The 24,360-nt window shown below is 35.8% G+C and overlaps 2 protein-coding genes across 5 annotated transcripts; both read right to left on the bottom strand.

Moving 5' to 3' along the window:
* Nucleotides 1-4,338: 4,338 nt before the first annotated feature.
* LOC108967032 lies at nt 4,339-11,032 on the bottom strand. 2 transcript variants are annotated; one of them, XM_018930245.1, is made up of 10 exons: nt 10,624-10,839; nt 10,193-10,550; nt 9,717-10,118; nt 6,980-7,348; nt 6,556-6,909; nt 6,194-6,505; nt 5,902-6,049; nt 5,732-5,844; nt 5,391-5,595; nt 4,339-5,293 (listed from the first exon to the last, which is right to left on the bottom strand). In XM_018930245.1, exons 1-10 carry the CDS (start codon nt 10,837-10,839, stop codon nt 4,723-4,725), a joined length of 3,048 nt encoding a protein of 1,015 aa, XP_018785790.1. In that variant the 3' UTR covers nt 4,339-4,722. The 2 variants fall into 2 exon arrangements, with proteins under 2 accessions (XP_018785790.1, XP_018785791.1); XM_018930246.1 differs by lacking the exon at nt 4,339-5,293 and having other exon boundaries at nt 5,504-5,595; nt 5,902-6,063; nt 10,624-11,032.
* A 1,531-nt stretch (nt 11,033-12,563) lies between these two features.
* On the bottom strand, nt 12,564-21,576 carry LOC108967031 (isocitrate dehydrogenase [NADP] cytoplasmic). 3 transcript variants are annotated; one of them, XM_018930242.1, is made up of 2 exons: nt 21,371-21,576; nt 12,564-14,002 (listed from the first exon to the last, which is right to left on the bottom strand). In XM_018930242.1, exon 2 carries the CDS (start codon nt 14,000-14,002, stop codon nt 12,770-12,772), a length of 1,233 nt encoding a protein of 410 aa, XP_018785787.1. In that variant the 5' UTR covers nt 21,371-21,576; the 3' UTR covers nt 12,564-12,769. The 3 variants fall into 3 exon arrangements, with proteins under 3 accessions (XP_018785787.1, XP_018785788.1, XP_018785786.1); XM_018930243.1 differs by lacking the exon at nt 21,371-21,576 and adding an exon at nt 18,336-18,469; XM_018930241.1 differs by lacking the exon at nt 21,371-21,576 and adding an exon at nt 16,094-16,361.
* Nucleotides 21,577-24,360: the final 2,784 nt, after the last annotated feature.

Here is a 24,360-nt window from a genome sequence, read left to right as displayed (position 1 = left end):
TTTTGTGTTGGAGGGAAGCTAACTAAGTATTTTTGTATAAAATGTTTGAAAAAGAGTGGATACCAATATTTAGCAAACGATAAAAAATAAATAGGTAAGCTAATTTTTTTAGTAGATATTCAACTCCATTTTGTTTTTTTTTCTTTTGTGGAAAATATAAAACAATTTCCTGAACAATTATACAAAGACATTCAAATATTATGTAGTAATCATTTGCTTTAATAATTTGTTGAAAAGAGGATTTTATATTCCATAAATTTGTTATTTTAGGTATTTTTTGCATTAGTATTTACACCATGCAACATATATGTATATGTGAAAATGCCACATATGAAGGCATATACACTTAAATAAATAATAACTATATCCATATATTTGATTGAGAGTGGAATTTGTTAAAAAATAGCTATAATGAACAAAGTGTGGGGATTATTAATTATATAACACATATACATTCTACACATCAATTGTGTCGTGTTGTGTTTTATTAATTAAATCTTATTTATACCTATATACTTATAAGAATTATTTTGCAGAATGAAATTACAGACAATACGTAATTACACGGTATATTTAGTACAGAAACATACATATATACATATACATATATGTATGTATATGTATTTTGCTTTGCTCTGGTTATCGGGGGAAGCCTGCGATACAAAATTAAATATAAAACGAAAGCTTTCATATCACATTTGAACCACTTTGTCATAGATCAGGGTACATAATATTTGAAAGCAAAAAAAATTATAGTACGATGAAACTCATTCGAAAGGAAAGATAAAATAATAGAAATGCAAGAAAAACTAGTTTACGGGAGATCTGAGGTTGGGAAGAGGTTGGTAGGTGCGTGGTTGAATATTGACTGGTTAAAAATCTGATATATTGCTGTGTGAATTTTTGATTGAAAGTTAGGTTTTTATTGTAAAAAAAGCATAAAAACGAAACTTTAATACAAAAGTTGTAATATATAACTTTTTCTATAGAACCCAAAGTTTTGTCATAAATTGAAAAATTTTGCAGAACGTTCTCTTTTCTCCAAGAGGCTGCTCATATAGCTGCCTACAAATCGAACCATCGGAAAGAAGTGCTTGTATAGAAAACTTTTCCATTTGACGAGATATCTTCATTGTTTATGGCAATAATGGAATTTTTGAAGAAATTCTTCAAATCGGATAACCTGCTAAACAAATAGAACGGTCGGAATAAAGTTCCGGAAGCAAGCTTTTGTGTTTGTGTAGGGTTAGTTTTTCTTTAATTTTTGTTAATTTGTTTTTATTTTTGAAGGCGTTTCATCTTATTACGATTTTTTTTAGATTTTATTAATTTTCAAAGGATTTTGCACTGGTCCATTAATACTTTTTAAGTGTCTAACTTATTTCTAACAACTAGTAAAATACTGATAGTATATTACCACAATAATTATAACATTTGCTTCTTTAAAAGAAATGGGTTTTATACCAAATTACGTATAATTAGTCATATTTGTATGTTCATACATATTTACTAGTATCTTCTTTGCAAGTTTGAGGTTTAAATTTTCGAATGTGTCTGCAATCGAATCGTAAATATTTTGTTATAAAAGCACAATAAAGCATTGAACAAAGAAAATAAAAGCATCCAAATTACTCTTTAAAGGGCGTATTTCGAAATGTGTGTATTGCATAAACAATTTTCGTTTTACAATATTGTATGTATTTTTTATATGTATTCATAATGCTGCTACAGTATACACGCTTCTTTAATTCAATATATGTATTACAGTCTTGCTCAAAAGTATGAGTTCTGAGTAAAATACACATATAATATGTATTCGTACATTTAATAGTTTAAGATGAATAAAATTCCCAAACGCATACATATATACATGTACATATATAAGTTAGTTTTAATTTGCACATCAATTGCATATTTTACAGTTATATTCGTTCAGTGTGGAATACCAAGTGAGCCAATATGAGGAAGACAAAATGTTCCAGCAATCACAAATCAGAAAGGCTGTAAGATAATTTTTGTTCTTCTCCTTTACTGGCGTAGACAACGCCGTGTTAATAACAGCGCGCCAGTTGTTTCTTCTTTTCGATATTGTGTGCCAATTCGAGATATCAACTGCAGCCAGGTCCTTCTCCACCTAATCTTCCAAAGGAGGTAATGCTCTTAACCTGCTTCCACCGGTGGTTGCTGAATCGAAAACCTTTAAAGTTGGAGTGTTCACTTCCATCCGGATAGCATGACCTTGCCAGCGCAGCCGCTGTCTCTTGATTCGCTGAACTATGTCAATGTCGCCATCGTTCCATCTACCTCGGTATTTGGAGTTGCCAATGCGTAAAGGACCATAAATCTTCTGCTAAACTTTTCGCTCGAACACTTCTAAGGCCGACTGAGTGTGGTTCTGCGTTGGACCTCGATTTTATTGTTATTTTTATTGTGGTGTTAATGCTGGTTCCAAGATAGACGAAATTATCTATGACTTCGAAGTTATGACTGTCAATAGTGACGTGCGAGCCAAGTCGCAAATGTGAAGTACACTGCGAAGTACACTCTTATAGAAGATTGAAGAAGTCACACGATAGGGAGTATGGAATGGCTCGGAGAAGTCCATCTCAATCCTAACGGCGTTTTTGGGGTTGCTCAACGTCAGTTGGTTAATAGTTCCACTGAGTACTGATTGCTTCTATAGTCTGGTCGGCGTATTGACCATTTTATGTTCCTTGGAGGCGACTTCGCTTCAAGCAAATGATGGTAGGAATGACAGAAACTGTTTAAAGAGTAGAGCATTGTGTTTCTTAAATTATGGAGCATTTAGGCCACACTATGTACGTGCGTAGAACACGACATCAGGAGGTATCGTACGGAGTTCAGTGGTTTGACACGTCTGAAGGCCGTTCGACTGCGCTTTACTAGATATATCCAGGCGACCATATCAGTGCTACGTAGTTGATGATGAGCGGGCCATTTGCCATGTATGTTGTCAATAACGTTTCTTTTTTACCCCAGGTGCTGCTGTCTAAAGATTGGAGAAGTTTAGGGTTTTCGACAAACGGAATTTTAATGACATCGACTGAGATATTAAGATCTAGTCTGCTGCCCTTTGTTAATATGGGCGCTGTGAATTTATCGGAAGAGAGAATTTGAGTCCTTGCAGAGGAATTGAAAAAGATCGGTAAGATAGCAATATGCATTTGAATACATGTCATCAATTTATAACACAGTACAACAGCTAATCTGGGGGGTGAGAAATTCCAAGTCAGGGTGATGGTACTAGGTCAGTATAGTAAAACCCTCAAAGGGTTTGGCGTTCGATGTGTCAGTTTTTTTTATGACCTTTTTAATTTTTTTCCTTATTTCCCATGGTTTTCCATCTTAACAAATTAATGTTTTCCAATCAGGCGTACTTAATGGTCCAGATATACGAAAGCTGATTAAAAGTGACGCATTCAATAATATTTTGATTGACGCTGAATTGAATGCATGGCAGGCAATCAAAGAAGTAAAAGAAGGCTTGTTGGGAAAGCATTGTTCTAACAACTACGATGTTTCTGTCGCAAGGATGTAAAGAGCATTCTCGGAAATTGTTGTTTTTTTGGTTTTTCGCAAAATGTTACAATTAAACGAAAAAACATCAACTATACTGATCTAGTACCATCACCCTGACTTGAAAATTCTCACCCCCCAGACAATAATCCCAAAAATGTTCCACAGTGTAATCATTTGCATATGACATGATGTAAACTCCTACTGGTGCTTGCGGGAGTTAAGAGATATAGCATTAAGCATTAGTTCATATTCCACATCTTCAACCCTGTCGTAGCGTTGCATCATTTACTGTGTCAAATGCTAGATTCTGGTGGTAAATGAAGGTCTTGTAGCTCACAAGGTCTCAAGTGTCGTCACTGGAGAAAGGAGAGTTATTGGACAATAAGACTCACCTCGGTTGACAGGTTTCCAAGGTTTCAGTAAAGGGACCACTCTTCCGAAATTTCACATAGCGGACAGACTGAGGACCATGATTTGGTATTTTACTTCTGTTGAGCTTAAATCCTTTAGCATCAATATGTTTTCCCCCCCTTGGCCAATAGATTTCGACAATTTCGCCTTGCTGATGACACTCTGAATCGCCTTATCGGTTAAATTAAATGGTGCGCAGGTTTTTGCGCAACTGGAGATGAAGTTAAGACTCGCGCACTTTTTCTTTTGCAGAGATTTGTCAAAGATATCCCTAATTTGATCATTGTCAGAAGAAAGGTGAGAGCAAAATGATTTTCGTTTAGTGGATTGAACTTTTTACTGGGACCATTCCTCCAAAATAGTATATTATGAAGAAAACATAATGTCTTTTACTTATGAAATTATGTGTATTATTTTTTCTCTGGTTTTCAAGTTTTTCTCTGGTTAGGTACATACAATAATTTAATATTTGTTTTATAAATAAGTAAGTGCCACAGGAATATATTTGGAGCCGTTGGCGTGGATATGACCATACAGAATACATATACCAAGGGAAATTATGTATGTACATAAATAATAATATTTATGAGTATAACAATTTAATAATATATAAAACTATTAGCTAAATCACATCCAAAAACTGAAAGAGATCCAAATGACGAACTGAAACTCCTACATTAGCCACCTTCTTACTTTAATAATAATTTTCATCAGATAAACAATCTTCTATCCACTTCCAAACACCCAGATGTACTGCTTTTAGAACACACCTCAAATCAAAAATATCAGTTCTTCATGCTTTGAGTGTTGTTGTCTATTTCCACTTGTACTATTGCATTCCTGCTTAGGTGAAGTGGCTGGGCTTAAACGTAATAGCAAATCGGCCGACGAGCTTCTTCTCATTACACCACCACCACAGCTGGCGACCCGTTGATGATGACGTTGTTGGCTGCTGGTAGAGTTCGTGAATGATTTGCTGCGCACGTGACGTCTGCCGTGAGAACGTCGAGCATGTATACGATGGCTTACTGCGCCGAAACAAGATACATCACGCTCACAGTCGCTATCCGTTTCGCTGCGTAGCATATGATCCCGTATATACCCTGCATCAGTTGAGTGATTTTTGTGAGTTTGATTTTGAGTTGTAGATGCGATGCAAACATCGGTGGATGTGGTGTTAAAAAAATCGTCATTGCAAACTTGTAAAGTTGCGTTACGCTGTTGCTGAGCTGATTGCGGTTGATGTGACTGTTGATGCAGTCGCCGTGTGTTGATGCAGTGTGCAGAAGGATCTCGCGATAACTCCGAACCAAAGTTGCTAGCATTGCTGAGAAAAAGGTGTCTACAAAGTAGATGAGTCGAGTGAGTGTTTACTGTATTTGATGGACTTAGACAGAAGGTTGGGATGAGGTCTACGTCCTCAGAAATTCTAAACTTACCGTTCATGTGGCAGATTGGTGCCGTAGTTTAGTACATCAGGGCAATAAGCATCAAAAGGGAATGACTCGGGCACCGAGAAAGTGTGACGCAAACGTTGAACCTTGTAGTTATGTGTACCGTTATTTACGACAATCCATGAACGTTTCAAATAAGTTTGCTCGCTATAATTAGTAGTGCTCTTTGGACGAGATGAAGCAGCTGAATCTAATGATAAATCATAGATCAATGAAATCACAATCTATGCTGAATTTAAAGTCAACTATTATATTCAATACCTCCCATCTTCTATAGATATACATATGTACAGGTATATGTTATGCTATGTAATTAAAATACTTACTATATTCGCTGAGGGCCATTGTTGTTTGTGGTATGCCTAGAGTGAGCGATATATTGAGTGAGTCATCTCGAAATTCGTCACTTCGTTCCTCAAGTTGACTCGGTGTTCCGGCACTACATACATATTACGCAATAAGAATACCATAAATTGTTGGGAACAAGTATACTTACGAGCTGGCTGTAGCCTCCGGTTGCTCGCCAATGGTAGGGGATAATTCACACCCAATGGGTAGCGATGCCGGGCACGTTGGAATCCCCACGGATTGACAGCAACAGCATGCCTGTGTAGTTGAGCTCGGCTCTGACGCGCCCGCAGCGCCTGTAAACGTGATTCTTAGATTAAATGGATAAAAAAATATTAGCCTTTGAAGAGCTCTTTGGACATATGTTTAGTGAAAGGGCACACATGATATTTAAGATGTAAATAAATGCGTTTCGTCAAAAAAAAAACATGAATTATTACCGCATGCTGCAGTGGCCATCAGTACACGATTGGCTAAATCATTGCAGATTTCCGTATCAGGTATTGCTGCTCCGTCTGTGTCGACTGTGCCGCCGAGAGCTAGAGCTGCAGCAGCTGCCGATGTTGTTGGACGCTCACAAACATGAGTATGCGGCACGCAGGTCGCATGTCCACAGTGGTGATGATGGCGACGACGTTGTCGTTGTCGCGCATCACGTATCTCATGTTCCATGCCCACCTTTATAACCTCCTCATAATCTGGTGGTGCTTCATAGCTTGGTGGTTCATCTGGTGTCATCTCCTCTTGTCGATCTGGTGGAGGAAAATTGTGTTAAAAGTCCAATACTTACTTTCATACTTACCCAATAATTCACTTATGGTTTGCAGATGGTTTTGCAACTCGCGCTGATGGCGTGCTCTAACTCCCATCCGATATAATATGACCATCCAAGCCGTTAAAACGGCAAATATGCCCAGTGTGCTTATTATAAAAATTCCGGTTGCTGTTTTCAAGTCAGGGTACTGCTCAATTTTGGGAAAATAGTAGTTCGGTTTATGTGAATACCAACGGCGATCATTTTGTAGATGAGCCCAATCTTCCTCGCATGACTCTGGCTCGTCTGAGCCGTCGCCACAGTGATCGAAACCATCACAGTGTAACCTAATTGAGATGCAATGGTTGTTACCGCACAGGAATTCAGATCCAATATAGCAATCTATGTAAGAGATCAACAATTATTTACCAATTCAATTGAAATAAAATTTGGTTTTCTTGATCACACTTACTTAAGTAGTTGAACACACTATAAGATATTGCTAATTTGGATGACATGCCGAAGACACCACGTAAACGTATGTAGTAACCCGTTAATACCGGTACAATATGACTTTCCTTACTCATACCATTATTGGGCCAAACAACACTCTCTATTTCAGCTGCATCTGATGTGGTGCCTTGACGTATGGTGAGATCGGAGCGTGAAGCCATTCCATGAAATTCCTCGACTCGCAACGATATGTGTGTCTTCATCATCATGTAATTATTGCCGGGTTTAATTATCCATATACAGTCATAGAATCTCACATCGGTGCTATTTTCAATCATATTCATCATAGTGATTGCACCACCTGGCCCAGACACCATGCCGCCGCAGTCTAAAAAGATAGTAGTGTTATACCTGTTTACTCGAAATTTAGTTCAACTAAAGGGGTTTTCTAACTTTTTGGTATACTATATATTAAATCGTGTTATAACTACATGAGTCGTGATACTGCCTACTTTTAGTAAATGATAATTTTGGATAATGTTTTACGTTGATTTTATAACGTCTCAAAGTATTTTCCACTTCCTTCATTTAATCATTGAAAATTTTGAGATTATATGGCATTTGGCTGTTCCTGAACTAGTGCTTTCATACTTCTTTATCTTTATTCTTATGTTTGTTAATACTAGTCGCATGTTATTTGTTTGTCCAGTACAAAGCTAATTACATCGGCCATGTAAGACTTAAGCCATTGGCACAAGGCTAAATTGCCGACAAAGCCAATGAAGAAGAATAATATTATGTACGCAAATCGAAAGAAATACGTAAGCAAAGAAAAGTCAATAAAACAAACAGAGTGCATTGATTTTCTTGCACGGAAATTCAGTACATTTAATTTTAGGTCAAATGCTAACCTCCCCATGGCTATCCGATGTTTTTCTCCACGTTTGTGAGTACTCACCTACCTGTGTCTCTCATTCATATTAACATGTGTAGTATATGTAAGTTTTTTTCTTGAATAATGTAAAAAAGGCAATAATAACATGGAAGACCTTCAAATGTTTTTATTACTATCTGCAATGGTTTCGTGTTTAACTTTGGATTTGATTCTTTGTAGACAAAATTTTACAATTAAGAAATCAATGGAGGCATCAGTCATTAGCTCTCGACATAAAGCGGTACGAAAAATGTTGATAGAAGAAGTTATTTGTGCTTATTATTATTGAGTAAATAAATGTCTGTGTATATATGTAATATATAGTCAAAATACATATAAGTATATACATATATTCTAACATAAACTAATCTTTCCTCTTGACTTTTGCTAGCTGTTTTTCGATTAAGAAGTAATGGGTTTTTCAATTGGGACTCTACAAAAAATAGACCGATAGGGACATCAAACGATGAATTATAGTTTTTCCGCTCTTTTGACATTTCTCTTCAGTAAGACTTGCCATTTCATCATGGAAAGCCATACGATCTAACAACGAGTCGAAATAACTAAAATTTATGAAGCCTCTTGACCACCAGTATCGTCGTATGTTTGTGAATTGAGCTGAGCAACAACTTGAAAATGATCCGTATTTTCATCGAAGACATCAAACGGCGAATTATATTTTTTCCCGCTCTTTTGACATTTCTCTTCATCCATCCAACAACGAGACGAAATTACTAAAATTTACAACTGAAATTCAAAGTCAATGACCTCAGATTTAAGAGCGCTACGTCCAATTTATGGTCGTCATAATCGACCTCTCAAATCAACAATTGCGCGTCCAGTGGAAAAGTTTTAATCCACATCCATAGTAGAAAATGTTCCCGAGCCATTGAGACAATAAAGTGCCTTTAGTGTCAAAATTATTGCTGGGCTAGCACATCAGTGGGGAAGACCCAAATCAGTACTCCACATATCGTTTTCAAGCGTTGAGCACGTTGTGGAAAATTTTGTGAAAAGATCTTTTTCTACATTCTTACAAGATAAAATTAACGCAAGAACTAAAGCCTCTTGACCACCAGTATCGTCGTATGTTTGTGAATTTGAGCTGAGCAACAACTTGAAAATGATCCGGATTTTCATGGAAGAATTATCTTCAGTGATGAGGCGCATTTCTGGCTGAATGGTTTCGTCAATAAGCAAAATATTTGTTATTGGTCAGACAGCAATCCCCACGTACTGCATGAGTCGCCATTACATCCCGAAAAAACTACGGTTTGGTGCGGTTTATGGGTCGGCGGCGTCATAGAGCCGTACTTAAACTTGGACAACATGTGATTCCAACAAGACGGCGCCACAAACCACACAGCGAATGTCACAAACGATTTATTGAAAACCACGTTTGGTTGATTTGACTCCGTTGCACTATTTTTGTGGGGGACGTCAAGTGTATAGTATATGCCAACAACCCAGGGACGATTTCGTTTAATGGAGCTAACTCATAAGTTTTACTGGATATTTAACTCACATAAAAGAACTCAACTTAATAACATCTCAATTGCTTGCTAGTGACCTCTCTTCATAAAGGAACTCTTAAGGATATGTATAAACGGCAATTAATCCGTCCTAATTCTATTATTTATATTTCATCTTTTCAGAGTTTTGGTATTCTTCCTAGACTAGAATTTAAACTATACAAGCTTTGTTTTCTAATTTTTGTAACGTGTGTTCTTACATCATCTAGTTATAGTGTCGACTAGAAACGGTTAAGAGAAATTTTAGTGTATGTGATTTAATTAATGTTTTCAAAATCATTATGACTTACCTGTATATGGAACTAATCTGTCTTCTTTCAATTGCTTGGATGAGACAAAAGTAATTTCACCGCGAAACCCAACACCGGTATTGCCATTTCCACGAAATTGAAGTAAAAGTGATTTACCGTTGCTAATAGTGATGGGCGGGCGAAAATGTTCACCGGTATACGAGTCCAACATTTGACCGTTCGAATCAAATATTTCCAGTGTGGAAGTGAGCCCTAACTGAAAGTCGGTAAAATCCAGTCGAACTTGACAGTTTTCCGATTCACACGTTAGTATGTGCTCGATGCCGTAATCTCGCGGATACGGCATTGGGAAATAAGGTGTTGATATGACATGCGGCTCATTTTTGGAGTAGTTGCTGATTATCGCCTGTCTTGGTGAGCCGCTGACAATTTTAACATTTCCTGATTTGGAATACACATGCAAATATAATTTTATTGTAATAAAAAAAATGTTTGGGAGGGTTAAAATCACATACTTTCCGAGAAATATTGTAGCGAAAATACATGACTGTTGGTGGCGCGATAAAAAAATTTCAGCAACAATGTACGCGTTTTGCTGCGAAAGACTTTGCCATCACCGCAGAATTCCTGCCCCGAAAGTGTGGTATCATAAGGAGGTTCTGAAAATTGTATGTGTTCGCAAGGACATAATGAGGATTTTCCAATACCGGAATTAGCAATGCGTTCGCATGTTTTTGAGAAGTTAACGTGAATGAACGTTATACGGATGACGCATTCAGCACAGGTTACAAGCTCCAAATTACACTGATACCAAATATCGGTGCTACTGCGATTCTTCATTTGGCTGGGATTTGTGGGCGAGAAGAGCGTGCTCTACGATATTGAAAAGAAATACTTTAAAATATCTATTGGGGGGAAAAACAGAGGATCGAAAGTAGTTACACACTCGGAAGGCCGATGTGGTCACATTGCGTGCGTGCAAGTCGCCGCGTTCGCCCAATTCCAGAAAATGCCGACGTCCATTCCAATGATTACAAATATCGAGATCGCGAAACGTGTTCGAAGGATAGCCGTTTACCGGCACCGAAACATATCCCACCAATAGCAATATGGTTAATGTAAAGTTCACACATTTTGCTAATAAATGTTTGCTTTTTTGCATATCCAAATTCAAATTCAACTTAGCGATATTTATGTAGGTTTCAATAAATAAAACAAAATAATACTTTTTGCGGTTGTATAGCAAATTTCAAAATCAATGCAGGTCCTTGCGAAGGGTATATTAAATTAGTGTCTTTTGTTTTTAATTTTCCACGCGCTTATTGGTGCAAGCATCTTGCACGTTTGGATATTACCGAAAGACTAAAACTAGCACCTCCGCCAATCTAATAAGTTTTAGTTTTTCCACAGTTCAATAGAAGCCATAGAAGCGCCTGTCAGCGCGCACTGGACAGTAGAAATTTTAAAAAGTAAAATGAAAATGTACTACTACTACATTTGTTTTCCGATGGGTTAAAGACCTTTTGGAATGTACAGCTGAGGGTAGGGAATACATATTCACATTCGCTTAAGTACGAATTACCGATATCGTTTGGAACTCAGCACTGGATGTGGGAGACGGAATTTCACGACTGGTAGACTATTACTTAGGCGTCCAGATTTCAAAGAACTTAAAATCCAACACATAAAAAGCTATGGATTTACATTTATATATAAATGTTATCAATATACATACTACGGTGGCGGATGTTATGCCTTCAATCGGATATTTTTTTGGCTACCCAGAGGATACTTGATCTAAGACCGGAGGTGTGACCTGCTTCAGCCAAAAAAACCGCCTCTGGCTACTCTCAAGTGAATTGCGCCCAGAGAGCTTTTCTTACTTGCGTGAACTTCTAAGTCCAAGTCCTCTCTCAACCAACCAAGGCCAAACTCTACAGTCACTCTTTATTCTCGTCTTGCTATATGGTCGAAACTTATGGTCGATGACCACATCTGATGAGTCGAAGCTATGAGTTTTCGAAAGAAAGATTTTGCGGACTATTTATGGCCCTTTGCGAATTGTTAACGGCGAACATCGCAGTCGGTAGTACGATGAGGTGTACGAGATATACGACGGCATTGACATAGTTCAGCGAACTAAAAGACAGCGGCTGCGGTCATGTTGTCCGAATGGACGAAAACACTCCAGCTCTGAAAGTATTCGACGCAGTACCCGCCGGGGGAAACAGAGGAAGAGGAAGACCAGGTGGATAAGGTCCTTGCTTCACTTGGAATCTCCAATTGGTGCCACGTAGCGAAAAGAAGAAACGGCTGGCGCGCTGCTGTTAACTTGTTAACTCGGCTATAATGGCGTAAGCGGTGTCTAAGAAAATAAAGAAGAAGAACAGTGTTAAAGTTTCATGATATTTAATGCAATAGTTTTAAAGCTTTCAATTATTGGTATCAGCAGCGGTTACGCTGGCTAGGTCATGTCGTCAGAATGGACGAAAACACACCAGTTCAGAGAATATACGAGGAAGAGGAAGACCTCCACTCCGTTGGAAAGCAGGTGGAGAAGGACCTGGCTTGAAATCTCCAATTGGCGCCACATTGCGAAAAGAAGAAACGCCTGGCGCGCTGCTGCTAACTCGGCTAAAACCGCGTAAGCGATGTCTACGCCAGTAAAAAAGAATTTTTGTATTGAAAAGACACTACCAGCACAAATGAGAGAGTAAGAAAATTGAGTGAGCTAACATCATTGATATCTCAGTGGAACCCATGTCATCTTTCCGAAATGAAAAAAAAAACCTTTTCGCCCGTGTGTATGCTGATATCCAGCTACAAGTTGAAAATGTGATATACTGGTGTCTAAGTGGTGTACTGCTATTAAAAAAATAAAACCACTTTTTCAGAGTACTACATACATTTATTGAATATAAAAGCATTTATTGATCTTTTGAAGTTGTAAACAATTTACTGATGTGAAAAAATATATAACACACTGGGCATAAATCTTATAAAGTTTCACATTTACATTCTACAAAACCATCACTTGCATCTTAAAGATGCGAACAGCTTTCCTTTACATAAAGCTGCTCTGCTTCAGGTAGTCACTTCGCAAGAGCTTTTTGCAGATTCTCTGCTAGCTTATCCATAAATTCGAATGTTTCCAAGTAGTCGCTGCGCTGCACATTATTCATGCCCTTGATACAGATTGCCAAATCTTTGGTCATGCTACCCGATTCGATGGTATCTACGCACACCTTCTCAAGTGTTTCGGCAAATTGCTTTAAGCTTTCATTGTTGTCTAATTGTGCACGGTGCAACAAGCCTCTAGTCCAAGCGAAGATCGACGCGATGGGATTGGTTGAGGTTTCCTTGCCTTGTTGGTACATGCGATAGTGACGTGTTACTGTACCATGTGCCGCCTCCGACTCGACAGTCTTGCCATCTGGGCAAATTAGCACCGATGTCATTAAACCGAGTGAGCCGAAACCTTGTGCAACTGAGTCGGATTGTACATCACCGTCGTAGTTCTTGCAGGCCCAAACAAAACCGCCCTCTGATTTCATGCAATACGCAACCATATCGTCGATCAGACGATGTTCATACCAGATACCTTGCGCCTCGAATTCCTTCTTGTATTGCTTGTCGTAGATCTCTTGGAATATATCCTTAAAACGGCCATCATACTTCTTCAAAATGGTATTTTTTGTGCTCAAGTACAGTGGAAGTTTTCGTGATATCGCATACTTCATAGAAGCATGCGCGAAATCAACAATGGAATCGTCTGTATTGAACATACCCATGGCGACGCCGGAGCCTTTGTATTGGTAAACTTCATGTGAAATGGTTTCACCACTATCGCTTGGCTTGAAAGTGAGAGTCAATGTACCAGGACCAGGTACTACGAAATCTGTAGCTTTGTATTGATCACCGTGCGCGTGACGGCCAATAACAATAGGCTTCTCCCAACCAGAAACCAAGCGTGGAATATTCTTGCAGACGATAGCTTCACGGAAAACAGTGCCGCCAAGAATGTTACGTATAGTGCCATTGGGTGATTTCCACATTTTCTTCAGGTTGAATTCCTCCACACGTTTCTCATCAGGAGTGATGGTGGCACACTTAATACCCACATTGTATTTCTTAATCGCTTCAGCGCAATCGATTGTGACCTGATCTTCAGTTTTGTCACGATACTCCATGCCAAGATCGTAGGTATGTAACTCGATGTCGAGGAAAGGCAAAATTAATTTGTCCTTAATCGAGGACCAAATAATGCGGGTCATTTCATCGCCGAGAATGTCCACAACGGGACCAGCGCGAATTTTGTTGGCCATCTAAAAGATGAAAAATAAAATTCTTAATAATTTGTTTAATTTTATCGGATAGTAATTATGTATGTAAGTGGCAGTGAATTTTTTTTTAAATATAAACATATGAAATAATTTATTTATAACATAATTAATGTATTTTGAAGAAAACTATTTTTATAAGATCTTACTAATTTAACTTATTATCCTTTCTCTGAAAAATCTGTTGAAACCAGATTAGGTATTGTCACGTGGAATTGAAAATATACTCTGAGGAATGAAAATTTAACATTACTAACGACATGGACTCTGTTCAGTTTAGACGTATTGTTTTTAATGAAGCAATACTTCTTTCAGAGTTCGTCTTTTTGAAAGCTATTACTTCAGTTATACTCAGTTTGCTTTGCGATTTTATAATGGCCAGACTCTTTACGGAAAAACGTTTTCAAATGGGCCCTAAAGAGGTTTCACAAAAAAATTTTGTTCAGCAATGATACTCACTTTTCATATTTCTAACAAAATGAAGCTAGCTATAGGGCCATGTATAATGACTTTACGAGTTTGAATTGGAAAATATTGATGTGGCCGATCTTTGGTTCTAACAAAACGGCTCTATTTGACACACATCCAACGAAAGAATACATTTTTGCCTCGCCTCCAAGATCATGCGATTTACCCAAGCTTGACTATTTTTTGTGGGGTTGTGTGAAGTCGTTCGTCTACGCAGTTTGTCTGAGAAGATTGACGCCTGGCAAGAGAATGGCGCGCTGACATACCGCCTCAACTGTCACAAAAAGAAGTCGTAAATTGGAACCTCGGCTGGCATTTATTCGAGCCAACCGTGGCGGTCACTTAGCCGAACTAATTTTGAAACATATCATTAAAATAAAAATCGCACAACCGAGGCTGCCAACTGACTGGGCCATTTCGCGAGATAAGGCATTCAGCAAACTAAACAATAAATCGATTATGACACCACGTATTGTCTAAGTCCATATTCCAGCTCACAGTAACGTATCGGTTTTGATCATCACGGAAGAAGTACCGTCCAATCACACCGTCGGCCCATAAACCACACCAAACCGTAAATTTTCGGAATGCAATGGTGACTCATAGAGTAAGTGTCAATTGCAGCCTGACCAATAATGCATATTTTGTTTATTGACGAAGCCATTCAGCCAGATGAAAATCCGGATAATTTTCAAGTTGTTGCTCAGCCCAATTCACAAACATAGGACGATTCTGACGGTCAAGCGCTTCAATACATGTATCAATTAGATCTTGTAAGGATGTAGGCCCAGATAACGACGTAACAGAGGTGTCCAACGTTTGAGAAGGACGTGTGATTGGGGTCTTCCTCAATTGAAACTTGTGCTTCTTTGTCTCACTGGCACGGGAACATTTTGCACTGTACCTGTGGATTCAAAATTTTCCACTTGACGATTAATTGTTGATCTGACAGGACGATTATGACGACCATAAATTGGCTCCGAATTTCTGTAGTAAATATTATTAATTTCGACTCGCTGTTGGACCATATATCTTTCCATAACGAAATAGCAAACCTTACTGAAGATAAATTTCGAAAGAGTGGAAAAAAATACGGCGTCGTTTGCCGTCGGTCTACTCTTGCAGCAACCTTAGTTAGAACTCATAAATAAAATTGCTAGTCAATGGAAAAAATGTTCGACATGACAAACACGTAAAGTTCCCGAACCATGCTTACTTGTAAGGGTAATATTATATAAATTAACTTATAAGGAAGGAATATCAATCACAGAGAAGTTTAAGACTCCACAAAAAAACTTCTTTCATTCTTGCGAAATCACAGACATCTAAATACTCATATGGTATGAATTGTATTTAATTAGTTTTATATGTTTGCTGGCCTGCTAAGCGTTTACTTTTTCGAAGCTGTATACTATAATCATATTTTCACTCTCGTATATACATACATACATTTAATTAATTTAATATTTATTTACAGCAAAAATTAAAAAAATATTTGTTTTAAACGAATGCTATCAATTATACCAATAATGACCCACTCTGATATGTTCTATGTAATATATGAATTAAAACATTTTTTCTTTATTTTTCATTGAAAACTTGCCTTACCCCAGCGTTGTTCGAGATTGCAGCGGTAAAAGCTCGCAAAAAAGTTGGAGTGTATGAACGAGCGCAACGTAAAGAGTGCATTTTGGTGAAATAGTTATAAATATGTATATCTGCAGCGTTTATTATTCGCTTCTTTGATTGACTTTATCCTTTACTTTGCAGAATAAATTGTTTTGTTCAACTGTGCGTATTTCTTTTGTGAAATTATAACACTTTTAACGGAAACATGTAATGATCTTAACACGTACTTTTTACACAATGAATTGTTAATACGAGAATTATTATTGTACGCTCTTTGTAAGTGGCTATTGAGGCATTATGCAATGGGCAGCGTGCTTCAGACGGTCAGCATTTGTTTTTATTTTTACTAGAATTGAACTGATAAGCCTGTTATGGCAGTGTTTGCTTGTGCTTGGTTGGCGTGGCACATGTTCGATGGAATCATATGTACATATGTGTGTATATATTTATGTTTTGTATGCATTTGCTATAAGACGATGCAGGAAAGAAATTATGGTAACAAATTTTTTGTCTTTCTACTCAAAAACTTTTCATTAAAAATCATTAACTGAATGAAAAATAATAAGTGAGGGCCCAAAAAATCTGACACAAAGCTGGGCCAAACTTTCTAAGAGCTTCAGAGACCGCAATGTTATTCATATATTATACTGATAAGCAATTTATGCACATAACTATTTACATATATTATAGTATGTATACTGATTTGTTTATATTCAAACACAACTCGATAATGCTTCAGCCACATTGTAAAATTACGAGTGCAAGTATGTGTGTACACTTTTTAGCTATAATCTAGTGCAAATTTATAGGTGCTCTGTATTTTGTATTTAAACTTTATTTTGAACGAGTTCTGCATAATACAAATAAATTTAATGAGCGGCTCTAAGGTATTATAGGCATTTTTTTATCTTTTGTCTAGGAATCAGGAAATTTTTTTCCCAATATGCACATATGGGACGGTGGGAAATTGTTCAAGATTATTACACAAACTGACGTTCTCAAAAAAAAAAAAAAAAACGTTGAAAACTTTTCAGATGAGTCCCTTTTCTGGCTTATAGCTTCGTCAACAAACGAAATTGTCGCTGTTGCGGTGATTGCGGCCCAAAAAATTTACCATTTGATCCGAATTGTCGGTTGGCGGCATCATCGGGACTTATTTCTTTCAAATTTCACGGAAATGCCGTTGGTATTCATTGGTGAGCGTTATAACAGAACAACGATACGACTCTTTTTTCGAGAAATTGATTAAAATGACGTGGGCGATCTCTATTTCCAAAACGACGGTGTTTCACGTCTAAACATAGATATATGGGGTGCATCCAGTTTTATCAAAAACATAAGTCTATGAGACCCTTCAAATACGGTCGAGAGATCCTACGACCGTCGTCCTCATCAACTAATGAAACTATTAATAAAGTGAGGAATATATTTGCTGGAAAATCGTCAGGCCAGTATTAGGAGATGACAAGAGACCTCGAAATATTTCCCGAGTCCGTTCGAATGGTTTTGGTGGATGTTTTGGGTTTGAGACGCCTTCTTGCTCGACTCGTCCCGATAAAGCTCAATTTTTTTGAAAAAGAGTACGATTATGATCGAATTTAAAGCTAAAAAAGCAATGAATACCATCGCATTTACCAGCTTTGGCTCCGTGTGATTTTGTCTTGTTCCCCAAACTGAAATTGGCACTTCGCTTTAGTCGATCGAAGAGATAAAAGAAAACTTGAAAAAAGTGCTTATGAAGTGTTTCGAGGGCTGGAAAAATCGTTGTCATAAGTGTATTACATCTGGTAGGGATTACTTTGAAGGCGACAAAATAAATGTTGATAAATAATTATATATATTATTACAATATTTTGATTTTTATTTACATTTTCCGGGTATTTTTTGTACATGTATGTCAAAGATGCTAATTAAATGATAACTTGGCTAAATAAATACAATAACTAGTATCGATTGTATAGTAATTGTATATTTTAATTTAAAATGTGTTCCACAATTAATTTCCTTCCAACAAATTCATTTGAAGTACCCAAATATTTATTAATATTTTATAAGCATACGTGACACTGTGAACACACTTATTTGCACACAGGCACACGAACATATTATATTTGCATACAATTTGTCTACAAATGCACAAATACATTGGTACAAAGTTCTCGTTAGAACCTACATTCATATATACAAACAGACACCTATATTTAATATTTTTTTTTATTACTTTGATTATTTTCCTCTTTATCAGAGAACGGTCTCGCTAAAAATATCACAAAATAACACCACAACACCTCTTAAGCACATTTAATTTATGAGGTAAGGAGCACTATCACACAACTTGCCGGCATTAATATGCGATGCTGATTACGTCCCAACGACACGATACATATCCAGCTTGGCTACAATTGAGAACCTACCTAACACACACACACACTCACATACAATATATTTCACTGAGCAGATAGATGGGTTGCGGTGTTGCCGTTATGTTATGTATGTTTTTGAGGGAAAAGGCCGAAAATGTGTACATAAGTATTTTTTTTTTTGTAATAGCTTTTTGCGTATTTAAGAATTAATTTGTAAGTTCACATTATGAGAATAAAGCTATTTATGAATGTATACCAACATTTACTTTTACTATTTAATAAGTAAATAATATTTTTATTATAAGATGCAAATATTTACTAACTATTATAGTTACCTATTGTGGCGTAAGATAACAATTAATAGTACTATTACAAATTCTCCACTTACACAACCAAAAAATAAAAAATAAATATAAAGTTATAGTTATAAAAACCGAAAACATAGCATTGATAATTGAAATTGCGTAAACTCATTATTGTATGTAATCCAACAACAATTTTTCTAAACAAGTGTAAAAATGTATGATTTTAGGATGCGTTATGACAAGTTCGAAAACTCTAAATATATGTGTACAAGTTTTTATTTCTGCAAATAACACTTTATGATGATATTTTTAAGGTATCATTTAATACAGAATTTACTGAATTAGTTTATATATATAAATTTTTTAAAATATTATTTGAGCTGAAAGCAAAATATTTCTTACAAATAACAGTTTGTCGCAAATGTACCACTTTGATACTTTTTGCAGAAAACGGCAACACTGATTTGCTGGTGAGCGAAATTCTACTCATATCAAGAAATCAACAATGTGGAATGTATTGGCTTTAAAAAATGTTGTGCCATACAAATTAGATATTAAAAATTAGGTATTATATTTGAACGAGTTTTGAAAGTTTTATGACATTTTATTGACTTATTTATTTGAAATAAAAAAAGTACGAATGTTATAAAGTTAAAAAAATATATGTATATAGCAGACTCACAACTTGTCATAATGCATAGTAAAATCATACACTTGTTTACAAAATTGTTGTTAGATTACAAACAAAAATGAGTTACTTCTCAGTTAAACTTTTAACTTTATGAGACTATATGAACCCTAACAAATTATGGGCTTCTGTTGTTAAAAATACATGTACGGTTATAAAATTATGACACAAAATAAATGTGTGACATAAGCAAATCTGTTAAATATTTGTTTGCTAATTTATTTGCAAGGGGAATCTTCATCTTATCAGTGGTTGTCTACATTCACAGGAAGCGATTGCAGTGACTGAGCAATTAAGTTTGGTTCGGAAAGAAATCAAAAGCGCGTGAAATATTTCATAACAATTGCGATTAAAGATTAGTGACGAATGAGTTTTGGAAGTTATGAGAGTTTTGTTATTATTTTTTAATATTTGTCTTTGTATGTATGTATGCATGTACCTACATGCAAGTCGCTATGTGAATATTAACAAATATTTAAGATAGAAATACATAATATACAATCTTATCAGCCACTCGGAGGCTTGACAGTCTTATGTTAAGTTGCTGAAAAATATCTTATGTATAGATAAATTTGTAGTTTAATCGTTGCATACATTTCAAGGTCCAAATAAGTAAAGAAGTATGTACATATGTATATGTGTATAAGTTATATTCAAGTTAATATGTGAGTAGTCTGGATTTTTTCAAGAAATTTAGTTTTTTTTTTATAAAAAAAAGTGATCATCTCCATATTCATTGACTAAATACTTATTCTTGCTGATAAAAATCTATTTTCGCTCGGTTCCCTAAATATGTTAATCAAGTTAATATGTGAGCAGTCTGGATCTTTTTTAAGAAATTTAACTTTTTTATTAAAAATAGTGAACATCGCCAATTGATTGACTAAACACTTATTTTTCCTAACCAAAACCTAGTTTCGCGTTTCTCATATCCTTATAAGCTCTCTAGCTTTAAGTTTTCTTTCCGAGCGAATTTGTGGATGGTAAACTGTATTTACTGTTGTGATTTGTTTGACAGAGAGCACCAATGCATTTTTCAACTTTCATGAAAATAAAAATGTACCGGTACATTTTATATTTAAAATGCATTATGGAAATTTCAAACAAATAACTTAACTGTCTGGGAACGAGGGTGTGTCTGAAGATATAACAGTTTGTACTAACAAACAAATATACATAAAGGCAACAATTTAAAAATAATTTAGTTTAATTGATTCATAGGAGAGAGATTTTGATATGCTACTGTCTGTTTAAATTTTGGGAACGCATTGAGTCCCTTAAAAGAGTGGAACTTGTTAAATCCGAATTGCACTGCTATATTGGGACAAGGCGCCTTTGTGGACGTCCAAATGCATTTGCATACATTGTACTATGTACGACTGTATTTATGCATGTATTAAGCTTGGAGAGACGTGGCAGTTGAACATTGAACCCACCTGCCGGCGAATTAACCAACACACCTTGGGTCAAATATCAAGTATAGGCATTCAAAATTAATTAAATTGTTAAGCGACTCTTAAAATTGCAACCAGGTCAAAATTACTTACAGTACATGTGTACATACATATATGTGTGTTTAAGTAATTATGTTTATATGCAAGTGCATTTCTCGCAATATCACGTATACATATAAATGTAAATATGTACATGCACATAACTTGGACCAACCCACAATGCCTCTTCCTTTATCTTATTCCACCAGATAAGCATGTATGAGAGTGGGTGGATATGTGTATTTAAATTTATATAAGTGTAAATATTTACCTTCGTATGTGTAAATAATGATTTAACAAACAAAATTCAGATATAGAAGATATGATAAAACACCTTTGCACACGCCAATTACGGTGTATGCCCCTATATACATACATATATACAATGAGTTATTGTCAACACTCACCTTTCTTTATTTACTTGGTTTAATCTAATAAGCGAAATCACTAGGATACTTTTGAATGTTAGTTAACTCTGATAGAAACCGGCTGAAATATACATATATGTTTGCACTACTGGTCAATATGACAAAGCTCTCAAACTAACTCAACCACTCGCGACAATTGATATAAAAACACTGAACAACTGAAAAGTGTACTCAAATTCTGAACTGCGTGCTGGGTAGAAATCAGCCGATGCCCGCAGAAAGTGAAAAAATACAAACAAAAACCTGAATGGATTGAGAACTAAAAGCAACAACACTAACAATGTCTGTGATAAAATTGGTTACACACAATCAATGTACGGTTGCATACCAGGGTTGCATTTGAAAAGTTTAAAGCTTGAGCTTTTCCCAAAGATATAACACACTCATTTACAAAAAGTGGTTTGACTCAAAATTAGGGCCAACACATTTAATAATAATAAATTCTAATGAACCGTTTTCTATGCCTTAGTTTATTTGGAGTACGCTTGTTTGTGTAGATAAAAGTTTTCACCTGTCATAGGAGGCCACTGCATACTTTTATTACAAATAAGCCAAGGTTATATATTTTTTTAATATATGAAATAATTTAATTTAGGACGAAAGGAAGGAAGTATGAAAAACATTATATTGAGTATGTTATAGCAAAATAGATTGGAACTGTCCTTAGCAAACTAAATGCTCTACATCTGCTCAATAAAATTAATCCATTTAAATTCACATTAGCCGATATATTCCGTATAAAGTGGAAACATAATACTGAGTTTTTAGGACTTGGATTTATGACCGATTTTATTGCAAATTTATGGCTATTTTTGATATAAAGTTAACTGGTATGAAGGTATGAAGATCCTCATATAAGGTACATTTGTTTGTTGAGATAAATGCACTAATAAATTTGGTTTCAATATCTTAAAAAATGGTTCAGAGGTCTATTGTGAAACCAGTTTCAAGAAGCATTTTAATAAGTGTTTTATGAAAGGTAAAGAAAATACTTAAATTTTTCGCATCCGTTTGTCTGCCGCAATATTAAAATTAGTAATTTAGTAAACAAACAAAAACATATTTTTATTTTATTAATCCAGCTTCATGTTCTAAATTTATATTTGTATTTTTGTGAAATAATAATAATACCCAACGATTACCCTCCTCCCGCCCAAACGACGCGAGGGGCGCAATCCGTGAACGAGCGGAATTAGCCGAGTCATAAAAGGCGAGAGAGTTTTAAGCGTTGCTACCTTAACCTGCTCAGCTACAGAAACAAAAATTTCAACAGCCAAAATTAAGAATTATATTAAAGTTTATAATTGCTTTTTTAAATGTTACTTGTTAAGAGTAGATAAAATAATATTTTTAATGGTAAAGAGTGAGTCTGTTAGATCAAATGTGCTGGAATGAGAATTGAAATCGTGGCATATACTGCGGAATGGTTTGTTTAACTCGAAATTTGTTCTAGAAAATTTTAAAAGTAAAGGTCTAAATTGCCTGGTAGAGCGAGCGGGAATGTTATATCATTATAATATCAGATAAGAGAGATGGGCAACAGACTGACCCATGAGTTTTAAAAGAAATATTATACCAAGCATTTCCCTACTACTAGCGAGTGTAGGGAGATTTATAAGTAACGGTTAGTGTAAGTGTAAGTGTGTAAGTAAGTGTTATGATTTAAGGCAAAAAGTAAAAATTGAACAATTTTGGATCACGTATAATATTATTTTTTACTTTATTTATATTTGTAAATGTAGATATAAGTTTAAATTTTGCTGATAAGAAAGAGTTGAGATTCATGAATAATGTGCTTTGACAAACTTATCAGCAGAGCCTATAAATATGCAACATTATTTTCTTCTGGTTTTGTGGAACGTTTGAATTCGAATGGAGAAATTATATGCAGATACAGCTCAGGGAAATATACCCTGCAAGATATCTATTGGTTTAATTACCGGTTAATTACGCCACGCCTCTACCACAGATTTCTACTAAAGTTTCTATGAGTTATGACAATTCTGATCAAAAAATTTCTCGCTGGATATTGAGCTTTCTCGTGTCGAAAAGGACCCAAAAAATAAGGTGACATTGTATTTATTTTGAAAATTCTTTATTTATTCTTCCAAATCAATTATAAAAACGATATCACCGGAGCGGTCTTTTGAGCTTGGTTGCCAGATCAGGTAAATACGGTGGTTGCGGAACGATATGGGTTGAGTTTTTGGCGAAATGACCATTTAATGCAAATTCTTTGCTTAACAAATTTCGACATCGCAAAAAACGAAAAAACTCACTTTTAGCAGCTCACAAAACGACACGTATCTCAAACACTAATGAATATTTTGACATGTAATTTGACATAAATGTGACTGACAGTACTACCAGCCTAAAAAAAAAATTCTCCAAATCCTTCGGCGCGCGCAGTTTAAATTCAAATGTCACCTTATTTTTTGGACTACTGAAAGCACGATAAGTAAATAATTAAATCATCCAGAGACATTAAATTTTACTGCCGTAATATTATTAGCCAGCTTTATATGAGCCGATATCTAATTTTCCAATGGCCTTGGGCCGCCCACTTTGCAACCAAATTCGGTACACAACCACGTCTACTTCCCACGTAATACAATTTATATTCCCATCGGTTTCTTTCAAATAATCTAAGGAATAGAAAACGGTTGAATTCAATTCATTACTATTAAATCAAATCACTTTTTGCAAATGATTGTGTAATGAACTTAGAATCAATCGTTCGACCAGGCTTGAGCAGCTCATAGTGGATGATTTCTTTCCAATCCCACTGAACACTCAGCAAAAACTTTCGAGGCATCAATCCTGGCTCAGCGACCATTTGTTGAGCTTCACCACGCTTGGAGCATAATCTTTTTCGCACATTATTGTCGTATTTGATCCACTTTTCGTGTCCTGTTACCATTCCCTTCAGAAAAGGTTCGATTTCATTTCGTTCCAGCAAAGAATCGCAA

Source organism: Bactrocera latifrons, unplaced genomic scaffold (genome assembly GCF_001853355.1).
Source record: "Bactrocera latifrons isolate USDA-ARS-PBARC rearing strain unplaced genomic scaffold, ASM185335v1 scaffold_172, whole genome shotgun sequence".
NCBI lineage: Eukaryota > Metazoa > Arthropoda > Insecta > Diptera > Tephritidae > Bactrocera > Bactrocera latifrons.
The sequence above is the reverse complement of the archived record's forward strand: the minus strand, read 5'-3'. Positions and strand labels throughout refer to the sequence as shown.